Raw genomic sequence first — 19,933 nt, forward strand, 5'->3', positions numbered from 1 at the left:
CAACCCTGTCGCAACGCATATTTTGGGGGTATGAGTGTTGGTCCAAGATTGGAACTACAGTATAATAGTTGGCGTTCATGGACAAGGCATGCGAGCTTCCTTTGCACATGGCCACGGACGATTGTCAAGTCAGTTGAGTAGCATGCGATCCCTCGTCCTTGTGCAGGTTGCGAACTTATGACACAACCACATTGGTGAAGGGAACCTCGACTACCCACCCGCATACCGGTAGAGGCCGGTTGAACATCGACACGATTGCTCTTAGCGTAACATGGTCCGACACCGTGTCTGTATGTATGCACTCCCTTCATAACGTTACGGTAGACACTGCATAATGATACTTGAGGCAATGCATGGCTATATATGTTGGTGCTATTATGTAAGCCAAGCATGGTCAAGAGTCATGCGCCTTGAAACGCACATGTGCTCGACTGGAGGACTCATCATCCCCACTTCTTCCACTGCATGCCGTCCGGCACAGGTCGTTCCTTCTCATAGTCCTTGGTGCCCACTTCGTTCCAGTTGGTGGACAACACGGTGCCGCCCGACGTTTGCTACAGTTTTCTCCCATGAATCCATAGACGACGACAACAAAAATGGAAACGTCGTACAAACGATTTGTTCATGGCGCGCCGCGTGGACTCGTCGGCCTTGGCGTAAATGTCGGCAAATAGCTTTTGCATCGCCGCCTCGCCTTCGGGTTTCTCCTGCTCGAGCTCTTCGGTCAATCTCTTGTCGATTTGGTTCCAATCGCGATTCGACGCGTATGGCTTGGCAGGCACATCTCCTCGTACGATTGGCGCTACACACACATTCAGTACGCACCAAAGTTAGTTGCGTACCTGAAGAAGAAGTGACGGCGGCCACGGCAGCTCTCTCTAGCTGGTCCCAAGGACCACCATCGGCCTTGTTCATCTTGATCTCGACTTTGACGGTGGACACGCGGAACGATGACTCTACCGGGTCAATAGCGCCGAACAAGGGCAAGTCCAGCGCCGTGACTTGCGTGCCGTCGATCGTGAACTTGACCAAGCACTGTATTGCAATCCAATATCATACATATTCTCCACAAAGTGCAATGTGACATACCTGATGCGTGTCGAAGTGCACGACAACGTCACCGGGCTTCAAGTGCTTTTGAAACACAGACACTGTCACATGGGTGGAACTCTGGTACCACTCATGTCTACCATCATGCCAACGTCATATTCCACCACATGTAGAGCCAAATATCATACCGAAAGAGCGGGGCAGCACGCACCACGATGGCGTCACATGCAGGGCTGTTGCAATCGTGTGCTGTGGGTGTATCGAGGGTGCTCGTGTCATCATCCAAGTCTAACGAACGTTTCAGGCTGTAGAACTCATGCTTTCATGTATTTGTACGTTGCAGCGGGTAGGTAGGTAGTACCTTCGATTTCGGCCTCGCATTTACGAATCCACGTCTTAAATCGCGACAATACGTTCTCTTGGTTGCCTGCCAGCTCCTTTCCCTTGAGAAACGACTTGAGCGCTTCGCGGAACCTCTCCACACCAAACAAAGCGACTCCTTGACGATAATGTGCCATGCGAAGGTTCGAGTCCACCTCCAATGCCGCTGAAGCATCGTGCAAGGCTGATTGCAGCTGGTTCAGCTTTAAGTACGCGCCGCTGCGCTTCGACAATGCGTCGGCATCGGTCGGGAACTCCTTCAGAGCTTCCGTGTACTTCTGGACGGCAAGTTCGAACTCTTCCTCGACGAAGTACGCGTTGGCTGCAGCTTTGGCCATCCCAAATTAATTGTATACTACCGGTAGTTACCGGTTTTAGTAGTGTTCGTGGATAGAAAATTGAAATTATCCGGATATTTCGGATAGGCAACCGCAAAGTGACCTTTTGCTCTCGTTCGAAGTTTTCCTTGCGTTTGTTGGAAATTTCGAGAAATCACCTGTCAGTATACCAGCGCGAATAGCATACTACTAACTATACTACGTAGTAGTACGTAGTACTATTTATGTAATGGAATTCGCAAGGTGTCATCGTCCGAGCCTCTTTTCGCCTGAGTGTGGGTAGCCGAATGTTGGTCACGCACGACATTTGAAGAGTGTGACATATGACCTGAATCGGGAATCGGGTGAGGCATTTGTTCCGATCTGATGGTACACTGTACCGATACATGACTTGTAGAGAACAGTGAAGTGAAAGGAGGGAACGGACTGATTGACTGGATAATGAAGTTACTTTTGGATTTGACATCGAGGTCACCGTTGTGACCACAGTAGTCGTCGGTTGCGAACACCGGCACAAGACAACAAAGAATTCTTTAGCGGTCTTACAGACATGCTAGCGACTGAATCATGGAGCTCCCTGGAACAGGAAACGAGCATGCCTGGGACGTGGATCTACCTGGTAGCGACCATGGGGACTCTGTCCGAGCTCGATCCCGGTTGGATAGCTCGACGAGTCCTGCGGGCCGTGCACCGTGTGTCGACCGTTTTGAAGACCGTGGAAGACCCAGGACCAGTGCAACTGCGCGGCAGCTGTTCCAGCCACCACAAGGAAGGCGACAACCGGTGGCGGTTGATGAGGCCTGGAGTTATGGGAGACCGGCGACGTTTGCGGCTCCGGGGTTTGGCGGTACATCCGGGACTTCTGCTGGATCTACGCTGAAAAAGGAAGATGTGGATATGGGACAGAACGACGTGCACCTGCACAACGCCCCGGTCAGGCCCTCCCGAAGAACTCGACGTTCAAGGGATCCACCAAGGAAGAACGACGCATTGTTATGGCCGCGTACAACCTGTATATCGGCCAGACGAATGCACTGACTGCCAACGGGGCCAGACCGTTCATATTGCCCGTGAGGGAGTGTATTGAATCTGCGATGAAGCAACGTATGAGCATGGGAAAGGATCCCGATGACGTGTCCGAGGGCGAATGGATTGCGTGGTTCAAGCAAGGTTACGACGTCGATCCCCGGGCCCTGGACACCCTGAAGAAGCGGATTAAGAAGCGGATTAAATCTGCTGTTGTTCTTGATATGTCAGTCCCGGACGCGGATTCCCCGATTGGACGTATGCTGGATGGTTTGGCTGCGGCTATCCGTCGGGACCGCCAGGAGTGGGTGATCCGGGAAGAGAGCCAGGCGATCGTGAAGATCATCACGGGCGCCGTCAAGCCTGCGGCGCTACACCGTGCTCTTACCGAGTAGATTGTGTTGACGCGAAACAAGCCTTTGAAGAAGGATGTGTACCGTTTCGTGCGCTGGTTGCGGGAATATGCGATCGGTCGCGAGCGTTTTGTGGGTTACGAAGAAGAGTTGAAGCCACCTGCAAGACCAGACCTACCGATCCGCCCGGGTCGAAGGTCCTGGGAGGACCCAGGGGCCCGAGGGGAGACGCGAAGCCCCTGACACCTGTTCCAAACGCACCGGCTATCGGTGCACCGAACAACGGTTGTCTGAAGAGTAAGTCGACCAGCCATCAGGTCCGGGAATGTCCCGGGATCACCCCCGAAGAGGTCAAGCAACTACTAAGAGTACACGGAAGTACGTTCGGACGTGGTCGGAGCGGCGAGAAAGGAGCCCCGGGAGCACCTGGTGGCCGCGTGGCGACGGTGAAGACGGATGTCCCGGACTCGAAACGGCCTGAGCTCTTGGCTATTGTGGACGGTGTCTTTTCCGTGCAGGCATCACTACTGGACTCAGGAGCTGATTTGTCGGTGGCCTCCGGAGGCCTGGTTTCTGCACTGTTGGCTGCGGGAGCATCCCCGGAGATTACAGTCATGGGTCCGATGGAACTCCGACCGTACGGGGCGGTCAGCCAGGTGATTGCTGTGACGAAACAAGTTCACCTGGGTAGCCTGGAATTCAAGACCGCGTGTGGGCCGATGATGTTGCGAGGGCTCCGGGTCTGGGTCGATGAGACCGTAGCACCCGTGTTGAGCTTACGCTGGGCCTGCCCGTGATGCAGAAGTTGGGCTATAATGAGCAGACGTTGCTGGAGAATGCACGTCGGCAGCAAGCCGTATGGGATTTCGGGGATCAGCCGATCACGACTCCAGGAGTCGCGATGCCCCGTACCCTGCGGATGGGAGAGTTGTCAGACGGTATCGACGACGACGAAGGGATGGCGTGTACAACGCCAGAACTGGGAAATACGCCTGACGACGATGGTCCGGTGCGTATTGTTCTGGAAGCCAAGGTGGCCGAGGCGGCTACCGCGGGCATGCCAACAGCAGCTGTCGATCAGCTCCGGGACCTGTTGATGGAGTTTCGGGACGGCTGAAGTTCGGGGGAGACCCGCCGGTGAAAGTGGAACCGTTGAAGGTGCGCCATAAGGAAGGGACTGTGCCGGTGAAGTCGGGACTGCGGCGCTACCCTCCGACCCATATGACGTTCCTGGAAAGGCATGTCTGGGAGCTGGAAGAAGCGGGTCTGGTGTACCGCAACACTAGATCGCGCTAGGCCTCGGCCCCGAGGATTGTCCCGAAGAAAGATCCGGGAGAACAGGATGACGATTGACTCGAGATCGATCAATGCGTGTACCGAGCTGATGCCCTGGCCCATGCCGAATCTGGAGGTGGCCATGGTTGTAGTGAAGGGCTCGAAAGTCTACTTCAAACTGGACTGGATGAAGGGGTATTGGCAGCCTTCCTTACACCCGGTCTCCCAGGAGTACTCCTTCATGACTCCCGTAGGGGTTGTGACCCCGACCCGGGTCCTGATGGACCAGACCGATGCGGTGGCCTATTGCCAAGGGGTGGTCCATGAGTTATTCGGGGACCTCCTGATGCACGGACTGCTCGGATGGTTGGATGATTTGTTGGGGTATGCCCAGACCACGGACGAGTTGTTGCACTTGTTGCAAAAAGTGCATGAGATCTGCCAAGTGTACGGAATGAAGTTACACCCCGGGAAGTGTGTTTTTTACACCACTCGGGCCGTATGGTGTGAAAAAGAGATTTCGGCGGACGGCGTGGCGCATGCCCCGGAACGGATCCAGGGCCTGTGTGATTTGGGGCCCCCGCAGACGGCAGCGGATCTCCAGCAGTTCCTGTGCGCCACGAACTGGATGAGGGGAATATCCGGCAGTACACGAAGCTGGTAGCCCCGCTGACAAAGCTGATGGATATTGCAGCCAAGGCGGCCGACTCCCGGAAGAAAACGGCCTTGACGCGGGTTGCGCTGAGTTCCATCGGGTGGTCCGGGTACCACCTGAGTGTTTCGACCGAATCAAGGAGACGTTGAAACGTATGGTCCCGTTGTCCCACCCAGACCCAGACAAGATGGTCTGTTTGTACACGGACGCGAGCGAGGGGTTCTGGGGAGCTGTTGCGACACAGGTACCGGTCGAGGACCTGGCCCTACCGGCGAGCGACCAGCGACACGAACCGTTGGCGTTCCTGAGTGGATCGTTCCGGGGAGCGAGCGGGCGATGGCCGATTGTAGAAAAGGATATGTTTGCGGTTGTCAAATCGTGCAAGCGACTGGAGTACCTCCTGAACCGTCCGGGAGGTTTCCGATTGTTTACGGACCACCAGAACCTGGTGTACATGTTTAACCCTCTGGGGTCGAACTCGAATATGGCCAAGTACCAGGCCCACAAGCTCGAGCGCTGGGCGCTGACGATGACGACGTTCCCGTATGTCGTGAAATGTGTGGCCAGAGAGGAGAACCTTTGGGCGGATCTCGTGAGTCGTTGGGGAAGTCCTCCTGGACCGGACCGGAGCTTTCCGGTGAAGTCCCGGAGTGCCCGGATATCCAGGCTAGCCCTGGTGTCTCCGTTACGGAAGAAATAATTTGTGTGGCCGACGGCGAATGCGATCACGGAATTGCAGCGCGGTCATCCGACATGTGCAAAATACGCCTCCTGGAGCGCCGAGAAGAAGCCGTAGCAATCGAAGTCGTGGGGATTGCATTGTCGAATGCCACACTAGCCACGTGTTTTGCAAAGTCCGTGAGCCAGGCTTTGCAAAACACGTGGCTTTCAGACTTCTGACTTTCAGTCGTTTAAAAATATCGAACGAAGTTGAAAGCTGGAAATATTACTAAACTTGCAAAATATCTCTATTGTTCCATGAAAAACCAAGCTTCGTCACCTCCAATTGGCCAGCAAATTAGTCGAGGTGAAAGAGCATAATCTGACCATTCTCGACGAATTTGTTGTTGAACTATATGTGTCAAACTTCGCCGAATCGGCGATGCCAAATTCAATACATAATCCAAGTTGATAATTTCCGACGACCATATCTTGGCAATTGACATGACAATGTCGTGCAATGGCAGCAGTTGACACCGCGTTAGGGAGTAAACTGGTCCTATACGTGGTGTGCTTAGCATTTTTGGCGTCCGTAATGGCTACAGAACTCATGTCGTTATACCGAAAATGTATTCCGCAGCGAAAGCAGACCCAGAAGCAAGATGTCATTGCCGTTTGCAAAGTCAAAGTCAGGAGTCGAAATTGCACACCGGCCGGCGGCTGGCCTTGCTGTTCTCAGAACAATGAACACGAGACTGTCATTGTTCTAACCTGGTCCACTGTATCCTCGCATGGCTTTGGCTGGGTTTCTATAAGCAATCCCATTGTTTTCCTTGTGTTTGCTTTGCAAAGGGCGATGTCACATATTGGATGAAAGCAGCACAAAGGTGGGCAAATGGGGTGTTTATGGAGTGCTCAGTTAACAAGCCTCAGAATGACTCTAAGGCTTCACTGCTTCATCGCACTAGCTTAACTAACTGTATCAAGAAGTGACGACCACGAGAGTCAAACAGTCTTCGTCCAATCCTTAAGTCGCGAACGCCCATGAGGAAACGAAGCATCTTAATTGTGTAGGAGGTAATGCTTTCGTCAAGAGGTCTGCAACGATTTCCTTTGTTGGGCATAACCTCAACTTAATTTTTCCCTTTTCTGACAAGTCCCGTGTGAAGATATGACGAATTTCAATGTGTTTCGTAGCTTTATGTGGATTTATCACAATGTCAATCGCTGCCTGACTATCAGTCCGGATTGTGATCGTCTTTATATATGTCTTTAATAGCATGAAAATCCATTCTCGCTCCTTCACGCCTTCACTTAAAGCGATCAACTCTGCTTGTGCAGTTGATAACGACACACAACTTGTTTGCAACTTTCCCATGATATACATATTCCAGCCATTGGGATCAAATATCGAGTAATACTTTTCCGATTCTATATTTGGATCGCAAAGGATGCATCAGTGTATACGTCATAAAATATATCTGTGAAATTTCCTCTATGATATAGTCCATGTTTAGATGTTCCCTTAAAGTATTTAGCACTCACTATCAGTGCAGCATACTAGTAATATTGAGTCTGATTACAACACGAAAGGAACCAATATCTGGACGAGTACCTCGAATAAGGTACTGCAGTGATACGACTATGCCCCTATAGTGAAATGGCTGCTTGTCGATTTGCTCTTTCGACATCTTTGATTCAAGTTCTTGTTCGCCATCCACTAGCTGAGGAGTTGATACTTCTTTTGCATTTTCTTGTCCGAACTTCACCAATAACGTTAAGTCATTGATGTACTTTTGTTGGCTTATTGTCATGGTCTTGGCATTTCTGTCCCTTTTGACCTCCATTTTGAAGATATAATGGATTTCGCCTGCAAGTCTTTCGTCTTGAATCGATTACTTCGAGGTACTCAATTAAACAATTTAATTGATTCATCTCCTCGGATTGTGGTGACACAATGGTCATGCCATCCACATAAACGACGATTATCATCCAATCATCAATAGCGCACTTTTCATTTATCAGCTCATTTTATTCTCCCACTATTTTCACAAGATATGCAATACTCTTTGTCGCTTCATGAAAAGCCAATTGTAGTAATTCATGGAGTACAGCATACAATATTTTTTATGTTTATTTGAAGCCAAATATGCTCTTGAGTAGTTTATTTACCAAGTGTTCACCTTTCGGCCATCGCTTTTGAAAACCAGGAGGTTGATGCATAAAAACCTAAGCATCCAGTTTCCCATTGAGGAACGCAGTTTGAACATCCATTTTTGATGTGCCTCACAACGTTGCACAGTTTCACCAGCAAGTATTGTGCTTTCAAGCAAAATTTGGTATTTTCGGTAGATTCGACGGATCTACCTGAAATCGTCGAGACGTAATTTTTCTTGAACTAATTATACTCCCCGTGACTCCTGTCCGATACAAAGTTGAGCTCTTTATGAAATGGAGGAGTGGCTGTCGCGGGGTTTCACGACAAATCTTTTGGGTAGGTGCGGCGTAGGCAAGCGTGTAAAAAACCAAACGCGTAGTTCAGGGCAAAATATAAAGTCGAGTTAGTTGGTTTAGCATCAAAGAAAAGAGTATGACTAACAAATAATCCAGGTCCAGGGCGTCCGGAGTCTGGTCCGGGATCTCCATAATATAGCTCAGAGTCTTGTCGATGGTCGTCCTGGGCTCAGACCCCAGGAACTAAACAAGTTCAGCAAGGGCGCGGAGCGTAGGACACCAAGGCTAGTCACGGAACGTCCGAATTTTCCCCGCGACATTCTCCCCCGCTTAAGTCCGAGCTCCAGCGAGGACCAGTAGGATCATAGCATGCTGTAACCACACAAAGCAAAGTTCGCCACGACCCGGAGAGTCCCGACGTCACCAACGAAATAGAGAAAGCTGTCGCTGGCAACTCACCGCACGCCCATCTGGTGCTGGTTCGATAGCACCTGCCGCCCCGACGAGCCAGATTGGGAAGTGCTGTTCTTTGATATCCCCATGTTGAGAATCGGGAAGTCCGGCCATATTTCCCCGGGAGATAGCGTCAATCTGGGCCGCAGTGAATACTGGGGTGATATCAGAGTCCGGATGGAGGTCTTCCAGATTCGAATACCCAGTCCAGGTACTCCCGACGGTTATAGCACTGACAGTCCCGGCCCCCGAACACGCCATAACCGGGTACAGACGACCTAGCACCTGGTTTGAGTCTCGAGAAGGGGCTTCTGGCTCCTGAGCGTCACTTGGCTCTTCCGGGAAGGTGGCTAATTTGCCTCGGACCCGTGACTGGGTCCAGGACAGGACGGAGGCGGCACCCCGAGGTGCCAGAGAATCTCCGTCAGGCGACGCACTAGCGTCGCTGGTGTTCGGTTCAGTTTGTCGACACGAACTTTCTTCGTTTGAGGGTTCTGCATACGTGCCCTTCTCGTCATCGCAGGGTTCTGTGTGCATCCTCTCCTCTTCCTTGTCTTCGCTCCCGTCCGTTTGTCGACGCGAGTCATCCCTGGCGCTGGGTCCTGTGTATACGCCCGTGGTCCCGGAGGTCTCTTCATTTGTCTCGTGTCTTCCAGGCGCCTCATTGCAGCCCCTCCTACGTCTGTCTGTTGCCGTAAGGTTTCTTTCGTTCCCGGAGCTCCAATCGTCCCGCCTCCTTCTATGCCCACGGAGCTGTCTTCCGGGAGGGGTACGGGACGTGGTTGCGCACCCGGCATGTGCCTCTCGTCGGAGAGAGGTAGTATCGTGGCTTCTGTCTGAATTCTCGACGGAAAGATTGCCGATGCCATCCAGCTTGGCCTCTCCCCTGCGCATGAAAGCGAACTCCCGCGTATTTTGGATGATCACGCCGATGTCTTTCACCTGGAGTTTGGGCAAGACTTGCTGGTGGATGTCGAGCCGTTGAAAGTACGGCTGAAGGAAGGAGCGGTGCCTGTGAAGTGTGCGTTTGTTATCATCTTCGGAGGTCATTCGCATTCTCGCGGTCACTGCCACATAATATCCGGCGGCTGGTTCCGACGGCCGAGTCCTCATTGTTTATCGGAGTCGGGGCTGCCTTCCGTGGATTGCTTGTTGTCGGATATATACCAGGATTGCAGTGCAGCAACGACGTGGGCCGGCATAGAGCTCTGCTTGGACGCGTTCAACGGACAACCCCAGCTCAAGTGGCCCATCTTCCCACAGGTGTAACAGGTTGCATTTCCTCCTTGTCCTCCCGGTCCTGATCGTCCTCCGGGGCTCGTTCGGGTTTGTCCTCCGTTGTCCCGGGATAGGCTACACTCCTATAGTTCGTGACCTTTGGAGAGGTACCGAGTACAGAACCACGACGACCGAGGCACTGTTCACGAGAGTGGCCCCGCATGGTACACCTCCCACAAATGACCGCACCCGACTTAGTTTCGTCGTCCGAAACCATGCAGATGCGGGACTGTACCGGTTTGTTTCATGTCCGGTTGTCCGTAGAGATCATGGCAACGACAACTTGGATGGAGGAAAACTGGTCGTTGTTAAAGGTAGCCAAGCTCGTCATGTCCCGTTGAAGTCGTGAGATGGAGTCCGGGGCGTGCTCCGAGCTGACCTAGTCGACGTCGACGGAGCAACCGATCGGGAACCATCCATTCGTCTGTCGATGCCCACATCTCGCTCAATCAGGTAATCCAGGCTGATTTCGATAGTCTCAGGGCGAACAGAGGCTCCCCGGAGGCATACGGCCACCTCCGCATCGCTACATCCATTGACCATCATAACCACGGTCCTATTGACCTGCAACCCAGCCTTCCGGGAGGCGTCCGCAATCCGCCACGCATACTCCCAGATGGTTTCTATAGACTTCGGGCGGGAGTTGTCGGGAATCTCGGCCACCTTTCGACTCAGTGTCTTCTGAATGAACTCCTTCCGGAAAGCCTCCCGAGCCTCCACCCAGGAGACTGGTTCGCTGTCACGGCACCGTCCAGCCCACCAGTCCTGGACGGAAAGTACCTCGCAGGATGTCAGGCGGTCATCGAATATTTGAACGACCTTGGTGTCGTTGAGCCCGTACTACTTCTGGATGATATCGAACTTCGCCAGAAAATGTTCCAAAAGGGATGGTCCGATCGACACTATCGAAATTGGGAGCGAAATTCCGAGCATCGGACATGGCCTGACATGACGCTGGTGGGCACTCCCGGGGTGAATTGGGCTGTCCGGGACCAGTGCCGTCCCCACCGGGTCCGGCTCCCGGAGGGCCAGGAGGACCACCATAGTACCCGCCGGATCCTCCATGTGCGGGTCCTCCACCACCAGGAGGTCCTTGAGGGTCACCGCGGCCCCGAAGGGTGCACCATATCCACTTCCAGGAGGTGCGAGAGGATTCGTTCGACCCGAGTAACCACCCCCGTAGCCGCCTCGGGATTCTAAACCTCCACCACGGGGTTCCGGACGATAGGGGGCCGGAGGGGCATACCCCGACCCGGTGTCACGAGGGGATGGCTGCGTGTACCCTACTCTGACCGGCTGGGCATAGGCCCCTGAGGACGGGTACGAGCCGGCATCGCGGTTGGGTCGCGACATGGAAGCCGTCGTCAGTACAAATGGTAGCGGCAACCCGGACCGTAAACGTCGGTGGCATCTGTCCAGGACTGTAAACGTCGGTGGTATCCGGAGCGAAGCTAATTCTGTCAGCACCTCAGTCTGCTGCATAAAACAGGTTTGGTCGAAGGCTCGGCAGGGCGTAGACGTGTTTGAGCGGGTGGCCGGGAGCAAGGCCGCCGTAGTAAATATAGTATGCATGACCCCGCTTCATTTAGACAGGGACCCCATCCGAGACAGAGTCGGGATCCCATATGTCGCGTACGGGGCATTGTTCGTCTTCCGGGGCGTCGTTTGTTGGAGTTCCACAGCTTTTTCTTCCACTTGTAGCTGGACCCACTGGCGTTCCAACTCCGCATACGCCTGGCTCAGGGTGAGGTACTGAACCGACCGTTCCCTGAACAGGGTAGGTTCTTGATACCACAAATGCAATTCCTCCGTTTCCAAACAAGTGGGCGCTTCCTCTACTTAGCGCAGCACCTCTTCGTTGGCGTGCCTCTCCCGTTCCAGCTGATCCCGTGTCCAGGGCGAGAGATCTTCTCCGGACTGAGTGCGTTCTTGAGTAAGTGTCATGAACTGCTCCTGGACCAACTGTTCAAGATCCCGAGCGGCGTCCTTGTTCCGAGAGCAGGGTCTGTTCATACCGATTCTGTTCGGTCAGGATAGACTCCTGGAGCTCCCAGACCGTCTCTTCGCTCCGCAGAAGGCGTTGTTGCTCTTCTTCCGAGACTCGTTCCATCCTTTGGCGTCGCTGTACTTCCTCCTCCAGAATTCGTTCCCGTTCCCGTAGGTCCTGCTTTTCCTTCTCCAGGATCGGGCAGACGACGTTCAATTTCCACAGACGAGAGGTCCCGGAGGGCGGATCGGAGGGCCTCCTGTACTGACTCGAATCCCAATGCCTTCGACCGGGCCTCGTCCTGGGCCGAAGCCAGGTTCTGGTCGTACTGGGACTGGAGTAGGTCATTGGCAACCCCCTTCGAGTTGTCCTCGTCACGGGTAGCTTCCCGTACTAGAAGGATTTCCTCTTGATGGTTCCGCTTGAAGGTCCGGAGTTTTTCCCGGAGACTGGAGATGAGGCCGCCTTGACGCAGACGGTCCTCCTTGCGGCGCACTTCGAGAACTCGTTCCGCATACTTCTGGACCTAGGACAGGACTTCTTCATGCAGAGGGCGGCTACCAGGAGTTCGGAGTCCTTGTCCCGTACCAGGAGGCCTTCACGTTGTTCGCATTTCAGAGCCAGTTGTCGTTCAAGTTCCCGGGCCCGGTCCTCCCAGGAGAGAGAATTCTTTTCCGCTTCCCGGTGCAGAGTCTCGTTCGCTTCGTTGGTTACCTGAGCCCGGGCAACTTCCACCCCCCGAGTATAGCTGTCCCGGAGGTAGGTCAGGACCTTCTGGAACTCATCCTGACGGTGACTTTCATCGGTTTCCGCGGCCCGTGGCAATCCATCGGCCATCTCTACCAACTGGGAATCCTGTACACCCAGTAAGCGAGCCCAGTCCTCGATGGCTTGAAATGCAAACAGTAGGGACACCGCTAGTTTTTGCACTTCACTGCCCCGAGTGAATTCTTCATAGGCCTCCAGGATGTCCCTTATCCTTCAGGTGGCCACCGTGATCGTGGCTAAGATGGTATTCCCAGGTACTCCGGGACCGTTCCAGGTAGGCGTTCCCGATAAAACGCAATGTCCGCGAGGAGTCGCATGTTGGACTCGATGCTGTCAAACCGATACAAGTACACGCGGTTGAGGGTACCGGACGTTTCTTTGGGTTTTCGCCACCCCATATCCCCGTACCGCTCTTGGACTAGGGAGGTGTATCTGGGAGCTGGGACAGGTATCGAATAAGGTTCTGGTCAGGGTCAGGGTCGGACAGTCAGTACCGGTTCTGGCCAGGGGAGACGTAGGCACTAAGGCCAGGTCTGCCTCCGATGCCAGCGTCGGTCTTTTCAACGGTGACCGCGTCTCTGGACGGTCGGTCGGGGGCGTCACGCGCGGCGACCCAGCCGGAGTCGATACTCGCGCACCATCATCGTCTTCCAACGGGGCCAGACCCGTGGCCATAGGCTACTTTCGTAGTAGGCGTGATAGGCGCACCGCTGTCGTCGTGGGTTCTTCTGTCGACATCTTTCCTTTCTTCTTCCGCGTTTCCTTTGCAAACACCTACCCTGATGCTCCACCAGAATGTCGCGGGGTTTCACGACAAATCTAATGGGTAGTGTGGGGTAGGCAAGCGTGGAAAAAAAATATACGCGTAGTTCAGGGTAATAGTTAGTTGGTTTAGCTTCAAATAATAGAGTATGACTAATAGATAATCCAGGTCCGGGAGCTCCATATTATTGCTCAGAGTATTGTCGATGGTCGTCCTGGGTTCAGACGCCAGGAACTAAACAAGTTCAGCAGGCCTCCCGGGGCGCGGAGCGTAGGACATCAAGGCTAGTCACGGAACGTCCGTATTTTCCCCGCGATGTAGCAATGTACTCGTTTCTCTAAGAGTACTCATGAGAGTCAGTCGTTTTGAGCAGTTCCTCTCAGGCCAACTACCAACAATCCACTGCAGTTAGTCGTTGTTCGTTGTGTAAAGATCGTAAAATTGTCATCACCGGCTCCTGAGTTGAAACTCATGGTAGTATACGCATTAGCATCAGACGGCTTGTCGAAGCTAATATGAACGCTCTTGGCTACTAGTTTGGTAAACCATTGTATAACCAACATTGCGAATGAGCCCGGGCAGACCAACATTTCCTGGAGACCCAGGGCACCCCGGGTTCCCTGGGTATCTTGATTGCGTTTCAACAGTGGGATCGGATGTTGGAAGCGTTGTCGATTGCGTGTTAAGGGTGGGACTTGGTGCTGGAGATGTTGTTGGTTGTTCCGAGATGCTGGTCATGGGTCTACACTTTCAGCAACAATCATGCCCTGGGATCACTTGTTACAAATCAGGATTTGTTGCAATGTCCGCTGCATATGCGAGTTCATATGTTTGGGCGCCACCGCAGTCAACATGGCGCCGGAGGTCTGAGCTGCTCAGCAGCCGCTGCAGATGAAAGGGATTTCGACCAATTGCGATCCGTGCTTTGGTTCACAATCGCCGACCATGCCTAGCCCTAGAGGCGTGACGACAGCATTGGCAAGCCTCGACCAGATCGACGGGGGAATATCCACGGCGCGTCACTCCACCCCCACGTCTCCCAGCCTAGAGGTCACCACGCATTCCCCGGGTTCTCTGGGTTGACTGCTCAACCCCATGTGTTCCCGACCTTCCCCGCTACCCCGGCTTTCCCCGGGTTGCCTGACGAACATTTGACTCCTCCCCGACCACCCCTAACATCCCCTTGTGTGCTCCGTCAATGATCTTTGCTCACTGACGTCAAGCCTCCGAAACAACCCTCGATGTCTTATAATTGTGAGCCTTAACATGATCACAATTGGTGCGCTGCCGGGAGGAAGTTTCAATGGAATCACCAAGGAAGTACACAATCCCCCCCAACACCGTATCAAGAAATGGAAGGGTCAGCCGAAGATCGTGAGATAGAAATCACGTTAAAAGAAGAGCTTGCATCGGAACAAGCGGCCAAACAAGCTCGTTTGAAAGAAGAAATGGAGCAAGCTCGTCTGAGTGAATTGATCCATGGGTACAACGTGGTTTCGAACAGACGACAAACAAAATTCGTGACCGAGTCATTCAAGAACCGAGGAAACCTGTACGGGGGTATGGATTTCCGAACGACCAGTTGGAACCCAACATTTCCCCCCATCGACCAAGCGGGCATACGATTCGCAGCATCCGTTTTGACGCAACCAGAAGCCAAATCCAGCAAAGGGGGCACGATCTCCTCTTCTCGACCCAAAGACGAGAAAGGATGGAAAGTCAGGATGAACACCATGAAGGCGAGGATCAAAGCGATGCACCTGGATGATCAACCAACGTTTTTCGAGAAAGTATTGATCGACCTGATGACCTATGAAACCAACGCCTAGACAAAATTCCTCCAGCCGGAGTTTGGCACATGGAGTGATGGAATCAAGCGCGCCTCGTTGGATACTTTAGCCCCCCTCCCACTACAAAGAAATGACGCTGGACGAATGCCGTATCTGCCTTTCCCGGCTGGAGAATGTGTTCCGACTGCTAAATATCAAGATCAGAGAAGCGGAAGACGACGAAGTCTATACGTGGTATTTGGAATCATACTTGGTGGGCGCGGGCTCTCGAGAATACCTGGCACTCAACCAAAAACTCGTCAAGATGATATCTCTGCTGCACTACGTAGTTAAGTACAGCCAAACCTACTTCCGTGAGTCGCGAGCGGCTTTGTGGATTCATGAAAACACCGACCCATCCGCGCCTCGAAGTGCGGAGTATATCCTCCCACTCCCACGTTACTGACACAGTAAACGACTCCCGAAGCCCCAGTCTAACGTCGTACTTCAAGAAGCCCGAACTCGAAGGATCATTCACTTACGAACAAGCGTCTCAAACTCGCGAGCGGCATCACATGAAATGGTGTACCGTAACTAGGCAGAACAACCGGTTGATGTAGGGCCGTCAATCAAGAATGAGTCAGTCACACCGAGTCGACGCAGCTCTGCCCAAGCCTCCATTGGTACGAGAGACACCATGCAAAGTGCGGACCCGGTGCTACCACAGACCACAGTTGACATGGAGGCTTCAATGTTGGAGAAAAAATTGGACCAGAAGATGGAGGGCATTCGGTCCACGTTGGAAGCGTTGATGGCAAGCCTTCCAACAACTGCATTACCTCGTCCTTCACCAAGCCAGTCGCAGAACCGATAAAGCGTTTCTGGTAACCCGAGGTCCCCTGGTGACCCTGACCACGCGGGGGGTGCCGGCAACATAGGTCCGAACTTGACTGTCGGAAACCTCGACGGATCAAGAGTTTCTAACATTTCTCATTCCAACTCCGCCAACTTATCGACAGCATCGAACGTCAAGACGTATACGTTGGAAGAACTACGTGATATCTTCAACCAATTCGGATTGTCCACAGGCCAACAACACCTCCCTCAAAGTCTTCCTCATGGATTACAGCAAAACCAAAACCACAATTAAACCACCACCATGGATCGACCTACAAGCGCTGGAAGCTTGGAAAGTAGGCCCCAGCAAGGTGCATGAATGCAGCCAACCAGAGGAGGACGAGGTATCACATTTCAAGATGGAATGGACTACGAACCCTCCGACAATTTCTTTGGTGACCCAGACCCCCCAGGGAACTCAAGGAACCCGGGGAAACCTGGGGAAGACGGAAACCCTGGGTACGGCGGGGACGATGAAGGCCTCTGGGATAACTTATCGTCTATGGGACATCAAGTGGCTATGCACGTGCTATCCATGGACTCTGCCCGTCTTCTCCGGCATCAGTAAGTCACTTGAATAATGTATGCCTGATATGGGTGACAAAATCCTCAGAACATGAATCACCTTACTACACTAGTACAGTATAGTAACCGAGGTAATGTTGAAGTCTCGTCAACGTGCAATGATTGGTTGTATTACTACATACTACTAGTACAGTAGTACAGTCGTACTATTAATAGTACTCCGGAATATAACACATGATTTTATGTTGGCGTAGGCTCCTGCGTGCTGCCCACTCCACTCAACCAATCGAGCTTTGAAATTTCGAACCCACAATAAGACCTACGTAAACTTGAAGCGCGGCGTTGTCCCGGCGCAGCATGAGGCGCTCTTCCGAGTGCACAGACTGCGGACTGCTCGTCAATCTACCGCTTACTCCAGTGTTTAAATTCGCTCGGTAGCAGCATGTACGATACTTTCGCAGTTATTTTTCAAAACCTCAAACCTTTAGAACATTACTATAACAACTTATCATTTTGTGAATTGACAGTCAACGATTTTGCAGAAATTAACAGTAAAGGAAGGCTTCAGATGCGCGCACCGTATTACTGTGATAGTAGTATCATTATAGCACTATTAATACTTCAGTGTCGTCGAACGTGGGACCGATTGTAATCATTGTTTACGTATGTATTGTGGGGACTCCACTGAAGCATGTGACAACGTTTGATTGAATACGACACACTCGAGCTATCAGTGAAACGTTTTTCGTAGGTCGTGATTTGTAGCGATGTGGTAGGTGGGGGTAACGCCTTGACACCACCTTGCCCGCACCCAGCTCCTAAGTACCTGGCTCATGACGCACCCTAGCTAATGCTTGCCTGGGAATGTGTCTCAAGGGCAAGTATGGCTTAGAATCGCTAGCCTCGTGAAGTCCCCCAATGTCTCAACCGCACCCGCATCCATTGTATACAAAAGTGCATATTAGTGTAGAAGTAGTGAAGTAGACTAAGAAGATTTCATAGTGATGAGAATTAAGGAGGTCTTTGTAGATCTTCAGTTAATTCATTGTGCATTTTGCCCTCAACTACACACGCTTCCTCCCGCAGTGCTACAATTGGTAGCACTTCCTGGTTCCCTCGCCCAAGCCCCGTCAAACCGCTGTATGTAGCCAGTGCTCTTAGACGGTTGCTGTGGTCGTTTGCAGAGTCAACACATCACCAAAGGTTTTTAAAAACGTGGCCTTTGCCACCCGTTACCTGGTGATAGTCTCAGCAACAAAATCCATACACATTCTGAGTGATCTGCTAGTGTATGCTCCGTAGTAAGACCCACAAGCCCCAACTCGCGGCCACAAAAGACATCGGCGAACTATTCGACTATCCGGATCTGCCGGTTAAGCTGCGCCAAGACCTTTGCGTGTTAACCCGTCACCAACGCGTGGTTATCAACAAGTTGCGTACCCAGATCCCAGACGCGAAGAACTCCGACGCCCGCAACGCTATCCAAGAGATCACAGACTTATTGATCCACCGGAACGACCAAACCGAAGAACTGATTGAAGGAGTCCTCGACCGCAAGATACAAGTGTACCACAAGGCCCGCAAGATCAAGGCTGAAGCGAGAGTAGATCGAAATTCGAAGTAGAGTAATTGAATTTCACCAGAATTACAAGATGGATGAAGTTTTGCGCACAATGGCAGAATCCTTTCAGCAACATGAACAGCTGTTGGATATGCTTACCCGTACCCAAGCCGCTCAAGTGGAAGCGAGCGAGCGAATGGCCAGTCAACACATCGAACGAGCGACACGGCAAACAGAGCTTAGAGTTGAAGGATTAAAAATGCCGAAGTATTATGGACGAATGGACGAAAGTATTAGCCTATACATCCACCAAGTTACGACCCTTTTCAAGGCAAAAAACGTGGATTACCAAGAAAACGATGGGACTCAACAGCGATGCATTGCCATGATGGTGGCAAATTTCCGTGGCCTTGCCGCAGCCTGGTATCAAGTACGGCTTTCGCGCGGTGAGTTGAGTTTGAACCCGACGATTTACAAGATCGGCTGCGTGATCAGCTTTACGAATTGAAGCAAGCCCACTGTGCGAGCTTGACCGAGTATGTTGCCAAGTTCCGACGAATCTGTACGCAAGTGTGCGACATGACCGAGCGCGACAAGGTGTTCTGGTTCCAACGTAGTCTGCGAACCAGAACTCGTGAGGAGTTGCAGTATCGTCGTTGTGAGACTGTGACTCTCGCGATCCAAGTTGCCCTGGACTATGAACGCTTCCTCAACTCGACCCTTAATGCTGGTCACGCCAGAGACCGCGACCGCTTTCATCGCCACGATTGCCGCCCGCATCAAAGATTTCAAGATCGCCGCCATCAGTTCAACAACCGACACCAAGGAAGTCGCCCACCGCATTCGTATCCTCCACGCCAGCGCCAAGATGACGACATGGAAGTAGACAACGCCCAAGTACAACACCGTGGACTGTGGCCCATGCGTCCGCAGTTGTAACAACGCCAAGTAGGCCCCTGTTACAACTGCGGACGCATGGGCCACAGAATCAGTGACTGCCGCTCTCAACCCCGGAACAATCAAGGAAGAAGCCAAGCTCAACCCCAGCGCAACAACATCTCAAGACATGCCAACCGGCCTCAGCGACCCCAGCGCAATACACCAAGTCGTCAGCACAATGCCCAAGTAACCGAAGTCAACAGCGACACAGAAGACAGCGAAGATGACGTAGAAGAAGTGATCCTAGGCAACAACATGGACCTAGCCCAGCAAGACTCCGCGGAGGAGGAGTCACTTAACATCAATACCGCCCAGCAAGCAAGCCAGGTGCCAACGCGTGAAAACAAGTTGATGATAGTTCACGGCGCACTCGACAGCGCAAGCGTTCGCATTCTGATCGACTCTGGTGCCTCGAACTTGCTTTGCCGTCTAGGCTTGGCCAATACAGTGATCCGTTCCAAGGAAGTTCAAGCAGAAGGCTTCGATGGTCACTGATTAAGAAAGTGAAGGAAGTATCTGGCACACTTTGCTTTGGTCAATGGACGTTCCCAGATCTCATACTTATCGAGTGGGATCTCAGGAAGAAGGACTTTGACGTCACATTGCGAAAACCCTGGTTCTTTCGTTGCAACCCTGTCATCGACTGGCGTACCCACCAAATCCTCAACGTCAACTCAAGTGAAGTCGAGCCTGAACGAATCGAAGGATGGATGATCAAAGTCACGACGAAAACGGAACCTCAGCAGAAGTTACACCCGCTCGTGGCCAGAGTTGTGGATGAATTTCGTGACGTGTTTCCCG

At 52.5% G+C, this 19,933-nt stretch overlaps 7 protein-coding genes across 8 annotated transcripts; 3 read left to right on the forward strand and 4 right to left on the reverse strand.

The window, feature by feature from the left end:
* Positions 1-180: 180 nt before the first annotated feature.
* On the reverse strand, positions 181-1,807 carry H257_04691. Of its 2 annotated transcripts, XM_009829289.1 has the most exons (6): positions 1,412-1,807; positions 1,239-1,338; positions 1,090-1,186; positions 843-1,035; positions 612-802; positions 181-554 (listed from the first exon to the last, which is right to left on the reverse strand). In XM_009829289.1, the coding sequence occupies exons 1-6, from the start codon at positions 1,767-1,769 to the stop codon at positions 444-446; spliced, it is 1,050 nt and encodes a 349-aa protein (XP_009827591.1). In that variant the 5' UTR covers positions 1,770-1,807; the 3' UTR covers positions 181-443. The 2 variants fall into 2 exon arrangements, with proteins under 2 accessions (XP_009827591.1, XP_009827592.1); XM_009829290.1 differs by having other exon boundaries at positions 181-802.
* Positions 1,808-8,647: 6,840 nt separating this feature from the next.
* Positions 8,648-9,898, reverse strand: H257_04692 (hypothetical protein; the record flags this gene model as incomplete). Its single annotated transcript, XM_009829291.1, has 3 exons — positions 8,648-8,783; positions 8,848-9,657; positions 9,813-9,898. The coding sequence occupies 3 exons, from the start codon at positions 9,896-9,898 to the stop codon at positions 8,648-8,650; spliced, it is 1,032 nt and encodes a 343-aa protein (XP_009827593.1).
* Positions 9,899-10,167: 269 nt separating this feature from the next.
* On the reverse strand, positions 10,168-11,276 carry H257_04693 (hypothetical protein; the record flags this gene model as incomplete). The annotated part of the gene is made up of 3 exons (XM_009829292.1): positions 10,168-10,302; positions 10,362-10,763; positions 10,872-11,276. The coding sequence occupies 3 exons, from the start codon at positions 11,274-11,276 to the stop codon at positions 10,168-10,170; spliced, it is 942 nt and encodes a 313-aa protein (XP_009827594.1).
* Positions 11,277-11,504: 228 nt separating this feature from the next.
* H257_04694 (hypothetical protein) lies at positions 11,505-13,353 on the reverse strand (the record flags this gene model as incomplete). Its single annotated transcript, XM_009829293.1, has 6 exons — positions 11,505-11,691; positions 11,939-12,099; positions 12,176-12,436; positions 12,499-12,883; positions 12,937-13,096; positions 13,173-13,353. 6 exons carry the CDS (start codon positions 13,351-13,353, stop codon positions 11,505-11,507), a joined length of 1,335 nt encoding a protein of 444 aa, XP_009827595.1.
* A 1,440-nt stretch (positions 13,354-14,793) lies between these two features.
* On the forward strand, positions 14,794-15,270 carry H257_04695 (hypothetical protein; the record flags this gene model as incomplete). The annotated part of the gene is made up of 1 exon (XM_009829294.1): positions 14,794-15,270. One exon carries the CDS (start codon positions 14,794-14,796, stop codon positions 15,268-15,270), a length of 477 nt encoding a protein of 158 aa, XP_009827596.1.
* Positions 15,271-15,361: 91 nt separating this feature from the next.
* Positions 15,362-16,084, forward strand: H257_04696 (hypothetical protein; the record flags this gene model as incomplete). Its single annotated transcript, XM_009829295.1, has 2 exons — positions 15,362-15,641; positions 15,831-16,084. The coding sequence occupies 2 exons, from the start codon at positions 15,362-15,364 to the stop codon at positions 16,082-16,084; spliced, it is 534 nt and encodes a 177-aa protein (XP_009827597.1).
* Positions 16,085-16,471: 387 nt separating this feature from the next.
* H257_04697 (hypothetical protein) lies at positions 16,472-16,675 on the forward strand (the record flags this gene model as incomplete). The annotated part of the gene is made up of 1 exon (XM_009829296.1): positions 16,472-16,675. One exon carries the CDS (start codon positions 16,472-16,474, stop codon positions 16,673-16,675), a length of 204 nt encoding a protein of 67 aa, XP_009827598.1.
* Positions 16,676-19,933: the final 3,258 nt, after the last annotated feature.

The sequence above is a fragment of the Aphanomyces astaci genome (assembly GCF_000520075.1).
Source record: "Aphanomyces astaci strain APO3 unplaced genomic scaffold supercont1.8, whole genome shotgun sequence".
Lineage (NCBI taxonomy): Eukaryota > Oomycota > Saprolegniomycetes > Saprolegniales > Verrucalvaceae > Aphanomyces > Aphanomyces astaci.

Coding starts and splice junctions, on each gene's coding strand:
- H257_04691 (XM_009829289.1), bottom strand. CDS start 1,769: ATGGCCAAAGCTGCAGCCAACGCGTACTTCGTCGAGGAAGAGTTCGAA. Junction 1,339..1,411: donor ATGCGAGGCCGAAATCGAAG/GTACTACCTACC, acceptor AACGTTCGTTAG/ACTTGGATGATGACACGAGC. Junction 555..611: donor GCGCCATGAACAAATCGTTT/GTACGACGTTTC, acceptor AGAAAACTGTAG/CAAACGTCGGGCGGCACCGT.